The following is a 6,507-nucleotide window of genomic DNA, read 5'->3' as shown; positions in this document are numbered from 1 at the left end:
ACGGCCAGGGGCACATCATCAGGGGAGCTGGGGTGGCAAGATCGAAGTCATCACTTGAGTAGCACTGGTGAGACCCCACAGAGGAAGTATATCACCCCACAGAGGAAGAGTGTAAGCCAGGCCAGGATTCGAACCCATATTCTGCCCTGGGCCTAATTTTATTAAGCTGCTGCAGCACAACAAGCTAACTTATGCTGACCGGCGAATAAAGGACCTGTCAAAAATGTCACAAGAACAAGCTGTGACTGGTACTTTGCTTTATATTTTTGCTAAGCAGAAAATGTAAGGCAATATTTGTTGTTTAATATATAAAATTGGGCCTGTAAACTATAGGTTTATATTTGCATGGCAGTCTAATGTTCTCTTAACGTTTTTCATAGAGTTGTGTAGTTTGTCATTATTTTTTGGGTTGACGAAAAAATAGTTATTTGAAGAAGAAAAAAACCAGAGAAGCGCGCGAGAAGCAATCGATTAAACTTGTAAAAAGCACAACATTTCGGGAAAGATTAGACAAAACTAATATTTTTAAAAGCAAGGAAATTGTTACCATCTGGTGCGGGGTATTTTTGGAAGGTAAACGTCGCTTGGCGGAAGGAGCATACTAAAACAAATAAGATTGATTGCGTACGAACTAGCAAACCTGTCCCCTTCACAGGTAGCCCCAGCGCCCCCCGCCCCCCCTCCCCCCTGATGTAAATGGTTACTTAGGAAATGTTCACTAACACTGGAATTTTCAGCTCTGTAGTTAATATGAAATGGAATTTAGAAACTTTTTTTAAAAACTGGTTTTAGTATGTTATTCACAGAGTACAGAATATTCGATCCATTGAACTTAGGAATTAACTAAACATGAGCAGTCCGTTGATAAACTTTATGTCATAAAAATTCGCAGTTCTCTACAACGAAGTTTTAAATGTAAGCCTACTAGTTTTCAATTTCAAAATTTCATCGTGTTTTTTTGCCCTAATTTGATATTGGTAATTATAGTGACGTTTTTGAGCCGGAAGTGCAATGTAAACCTTTAGGCCCCTTACTTCCGGTTCTAATACGTCACGTCGGGTTCTTCCTCAGGATAAATAATTACCGCTGTCTAGAGACTCCGTTACCTGTGACATCACATGATTGGCGAAAAGAGCCACATGGTCTGTGTCAGACTCTGTGTACATACATCTAATTAAATGTTACATTTTTATGGAGATCGCACTGAAGATGTGTTATAAATTTTTATATGAAAAAGGTGGCACATCTCAAAATGGTCAGCTGTCACTTTTATAACTTTTGAACTTATGTTGAATTTCCCACCCCCAATTATGTCCCAGCTTTGCATGGGGTCTGCTAACTTGATGAGAAATTAAGAAGGAGAAGAAAAGCGAATTAGCGCATAAATTAATGGCTATAATTATTATAAACATCCGCACAGAAGATTCGGTCTAGTAGTACAAATGCCCTGAAATGTACATAGTCACTTTTTGGGCAAAGCAAAGATTTAGTGAAAGCTTCCCCGCAAAATCTATTCAAAGTGGCACATTATGACTGATTACAATAATACCGTTTGATAGACAAAAGTCAAAACAATAAATCACAGTATTTTGGTTCATTTTAAGACCTGTTTCATCAGCATGCATCAATCAACCATTATTTTTGTCTTGCTGCCTGCGGGTAATTCCACCTCTTTTGCAGTGAAACTTCGGTCAAACTTTTACAGTAGAGCATCATTGTGTTTCATCGCTTGAGGGCGGTATATTATTTCTAGTAATTAAAAGCCACACCACACAAAAAGAACCACCATGGCGCACCACATGAGTGAAGATAAAAACCCGGCTTTGAAGGAAAGGTAAACAGTTTTGGTGTACATGTCCTCAATTATCACAATGCAGAGTCTTTCATTGTTCTTGGACGTATTCTATTATATATCTTTCATATCGTGTGTACTTAATATCGTCAAAATGAACGAAGCATATGGGTTAAACGTCAGTCCATGGAAATGTGTTTAATCTATTTCGTGAAAATTCCACAAACCATCAAACATCACTATCAATCAGGCTATTTATGACTGATTGTGGCAAACGTTTCACTTAAAAATTTACCTTTAGGGGTCTGTTTTCTCATATTCCTCTAAGATCTACCCTAGTTTTGTCTGTGTTTTCTATAATCTAATTCTAAATCTAATTTAGAAGTTAAAACTAAAGTTAAGTTAAAACTTGTTTCCCCCTTTTTTCTTAAATAATCCTCATTGACTCAATGTGTCTAATAACAAAAGGAAAACAGAAAATGAACTTTGAGCAAGTATAGTTGATTTTGACACTTTGGTTTGTTGACATTTTAATTTGACCTACATTTATTTAGTGTCGACTGTTGGTGGTGTGGAACATGGCATTTTTACCCGAAAATACTGTAGGCCTATTAGTCTAATTCTAAACTTCATTTCATACAAAACATTCCAGATTCCCTTCTTTCATGTGTAGATGCGATGATTGCAGTCCCGCTATTACTACTCTTACTGGTTACAGTAGAAAAGGTCTGTAATTTATCATGGACCTCATTGTGTAGATTTGTACAAATTGTAGTGTTACAGTTAATTTAAACCTCCAAGTTATGACTGGGGGTCCTACTACTTGCCGTCAACTCGCCGTCAACTCACTTGCGCCGTCAACTCGCCGTCAACTCCTCCAATATACATTTAAAATCCACAAATATCAGCTCAAAGAGAATTCGCGTAATTTTTAGGTCATATTTCGGAATAAAAATTGAGTTTTTTTTCTCGTGAAAAAATTATCTCGAAGCAGCAAAACCGTCGGCCGCCATCTTGCTTTTTCACATTGATTAGTCTTGGCCCAAGATGTCAATGATTGGTACTTTTTTTTTATAAACACAAAGTTGTTTTTGTGAATGAATTTTTACCGAAAACCATGATAAATATGTAGTTTAGCCCAGACTTAACACTTCCGTGCCCCTTTTATAGATTTGTCATGTAAATTTAATGAGTTGACGGCATGAAAATGAGTTGACGGCGAGTTGACGGCAAGTCGGCTGGTATTAGCTGTGAATGATCATAGCAATAGCAACTATTCAGGCGTTTATTAACTTCGATGTTAAACTATTTATTTTAATTTTGCTTCAGATGGATCTGTGTCTATCCCACCTACATCAATAGCAGAAAGACTATTCCAGAAGGACGTCGGGTTCCTAAATCTAAAGCAATAGAAAACCCAACAGTCAATGAAATAAAAGATATCTGCAATGCAGCTGGCCTGCAGGTGATCGTTGAGGTAACGATTGTCTTTTGTTGGTCTTGAAGATGAACTAAAATGAGCCAGTCACTTGTGGATTGCACTTGCTATAATTCAACTGAAACTGTTGTTGTTCTTGTTGAAATTGATACCTGTAACCACAGTATTAACCTTTAAGTTATCCCACTTGGACAATTACTATCGACTAATCCTAGAATTTGTCAGTAGTAATCGTCTGTATGGGGGAGGGGGGGGGGCAATATTAGATTGGTAAGCTATATGAGCTGGTTATAAATTTTGTAAAACTGCCAATCCTACAGATAAATGTTTCTGTCCAAAATACAATCAAACTCATGAAAATAACAATTGTTCACAAATGGTCTACTCCCCTTTTCCCTAATTGCAACCGGACAACATATCCTCTTTAAAAGCAAGAAAATCTGTACACCAAGTAGCGCTAACAATTTGTTTTATGAACGGAGTACTTAATTGACGGTCACAGAGCGCGATCTCACAAAACACTAAGACTGATCATAAGATGAGTTTTCAATATTACCTCAGTGAGTTGTAATGTGACATCACATTCAGATTGATTCGCAGTGAAGAACATTCTTATCTTATCTCTTTGTTCAACCGGCCCCAGAATTTCCTATGGCATGATTTTTATCTTTAAAACTGATTTTGTTTGATTTAGCCTGGAAAGTTATACCCTCGAGACACGAACAGAGATCCTTTATTTCGTGGCAGAGTAAGAGTACAACTCAAAAATGAAGACAACACACCTGTAAAAGAACAGCTTCCAAACAGTAAGTTAATAGAAAAACACTAATAAAACGCTCTGCATTAATTTTTTGTTTAAGCAAGTTGCCAGAAACACAAGGCTTGAAGGCCACTTCAAGGTGTTGGCTACAATCAACTATTATTGCCAGGTCTACTCCTTGGGCTGAAACAGGGTTACCCCCTTTACAGTCCATACGGTTGTAGGTTGTAGGCAGAAAGCACTACCTCACCAACTTTTACGAAGTAATCACGGTTAAGGACACAAGTGTCACGACCGTGAATCGAACCCACACTCTGCTGATCAAACACCAGAGCTTGAATCCGGTGCTCTTATGACACGCCACATGCATTGGCAGACCAAAAGGGGGGGGGGGGTCAAGGGAATGAACAGTCAGATTTTCAAATGTAACGTGTCTTGGCCAGTGGTTATGAGCACCAAACCCAAACTCAGATGTTGGGTTGGAGTCTCAGTCGTGGCACTTGTATCCCAAAAGCAAGACAGTTACATTCTATCCATTACTGGTTCATTTTTTGGATGAGGTCTAAAACCGCAAGTCCCATGTGTTGTGTAAGGCACCTAAAAGAACCCAGTTACACTTATCGCTAAGAGAAGGGGCATGCCCTGATGTTTGCAGCGGTGGCTGCTAAATATGCCGCAGCACCTTGTAAACCCTTAGGTGCGACAAACTTCACAAAATTGAAAAACTGTCTTAAAATGTTTCAATTTGTTCAAGCGCCACGAGTACCTTATTATTAGACATGTGCATTATCAAAGACAAAGGTGACTTTGTTAATATTAACAGGAGCAGCGTCTGGGGAGTGTTTTGTCTGGCCGAGTTTGATATGATACTAAAGAGGATATTAACGTAATGAGCCAAATCCAGAATGCATTTTTATGCATTGAAATTGAACTTTGATACATTTTCCAGAAAGAGCTCCTAGCAAAAATTAATTCTGGATTTGTTATTTATATTGCAGGAAAATCATTGTTTTTGTACATCAGTGAGATGATTCCCAAACTCAAGACAAGACAACAGAAGCAAGGAGGTGGGGCAGAGTCTTCAGCAGGAGGCCAAGACAAAGGGAAGAAAAAGAAGAACAAGAAAAGATGACGCGGTGGTTATTAAAAAGTTTTGCTTTTTTTCTCTTCTTTCTCAATCTTTGATTCTGTTTGGGGAGGGACTTCCTGGAGCATTCAAAATTGGGTCAATTTCTTAGAGTATGTAAGTTTTATTCTAGTTATTCAGAGGGAATTTTAAAGAAAATAATTGAAATAAAGTGGGATTTCTTAAAATGAAATGATCACAATGGTACTGTAAAACGTTGTATCTAATAATGCATGGAGACAAGGTTTTCATTTGTAAGAATTTTGAAGATCAAAGAGAGCTTTGTCTTTGGTATTATTATTATTATTTATTAACAATAATAGTCAAAAATAGCTTTTTACTACGAACTAGTGGACTGTGATCAAGTTACTAACCAGCAATGTATCTGGGTTATTTGGGACGCCCTAACTCAAATCTGGACAGGCTACTTTGTGATTAATTTCCAAGTGTAGTGCAGCTCAGCCATTTGGACGGCTAATTTTTCATTTGAAATTTATTGAACATTTATATGTGTATTTAGAAACTGCCCTTTTTAGAACACTGACTACCTTTGGGTGGTTTACTAGGATTCCTTCCTCACTCTAACAATATTTAAAGGCAGTGGACACTATTGGTAATTACTCAAAATAATTATTAGCATAAAACCTTACTTGGTAACGAGTAATGGGGAGAGGTTGGCAGTATAAAACATTGTGAGAAACGGCTCCCTCTGAAGTGGAGTATTTTTTGAGAAAGAAGTAATTTTCCACAAATTTGATTTTGAGACCTCATAATTTGAGGTCTCGAAATCAACCATCTAAAAAGACCGCACACAACTTCGTGTGACAAGAGTGTTTTTCTTGCAACTTCGACGTCCAATTGAGTTCAAATTTTCACAGGTTTGTTATTTTATGCATATGTTGAGATACACCAAGTGAGAAGACTGGTCTTTGACAATTACCAATAGTGTCCAGTGTCTTTAATACCATAATGTAAATTACAAGCATCATCAACACTGTTTGGCTCTGATTATGGTGATACGGCTGATCCCATGTAAAGCCTAATCAGTTTACCAACGCAGTCCTCAGTCCAACAAAGTCTAACAGTACATGCAGTTGGATTTTGGTGGGTTTGGGATTGTTTGGGTTTAAAGTTTTCTTTATATGTACAATTCCATACAAATCAGTAAATAAAATGTCAAGTCCATGACAAACACAAGTATGTTGAATAATGCATGACATTTATTAAATTATGTTAATTTATTAAAATGCTAATCAGTCACCCTAGCAGAATCCTACTTTGTTTTGTAAAGCAGATTGTTGTTAAAGGCAGTGGACACTATTGGTAATTACTCAAAATAATAATTGGCATAAAACCTTCCTTGGTAATGAGTAATGGGGAGAGGTTGATAG

The 6,507-nt window shown here is 37.4% G+C and overlaps 1 protein-coding gene across 1 annotated transcript; it reads left to right on the top strand.

Annotated features, from left to right (window-relative positions):
* Window positions 1–1,767: 1,767 nt before the first annotated feature.
* LOC117287864 (signal recognition particle 19 kDa protein-like) lies at window positions 1,768–5,777 on the top strand. Its single transcript, XM_033768424.1, has 4 exons — window positions 1,768–1,834; window positions 3,122–3,269; window positions 3,925–4,036; window positions 4,989–5,777. The coding sequence occupies exons 1-4, from the start codon at window positions 1,788–1,790 to the stop codon at window positions 5,120–5,122; spliced, it is 441 nt and encodes a 146-aa protein (XP_033624315.1). The 5' UTR covers window positions 1,768–1,787; the 3' UTR covers window positions 5,123–5,777.
* The last annotated feature ends 730 nt before the right edge of the window (window positions 5,778–6,507 follow it).

The sequence above is a fragment of the Asterias rubens genome, chromosome 3, assembly GCF_902459465.1.
Source record: "Asterias rubens chromosome 3, eAstRub1.3, whole genome shotgun sequence".
Lineage (NCBI taxonomy): Eukaryota > Metazoa > Echinodermata > Asteroidea > Forcipulatida > Asteriidae > Asterias > Asterias rubens.
This window is presented reverse-complemented; position numbering and strand designations above follow the sequence as displayed.

Excerpts from the sequence above, each read along its gene's own strand:
- LOC117287864 (XM_033768424.1), top strand. The coding sequence starts at position 1,788 with ATGGCGCACCACATGAGTGAAGATAAAAACCCGGCTTTGAAGGAAAG. Across the intron at positions 1,835-3,121 it reads AACCCGGCTTTGAAGGAAAG|ATGGATCTGTGTCTATCCCA; the intron begins GTAAACAGTTTT and ends ATTTTGCTTCAG. Across the intron at positions 3,270-3,924 it reads GCCTGCAGGTGATCGTTGAG|CCTGGAAAGTTATACCCTCG; the intron begins GTAACGATTGTC and ends TGTTTGATTTAG.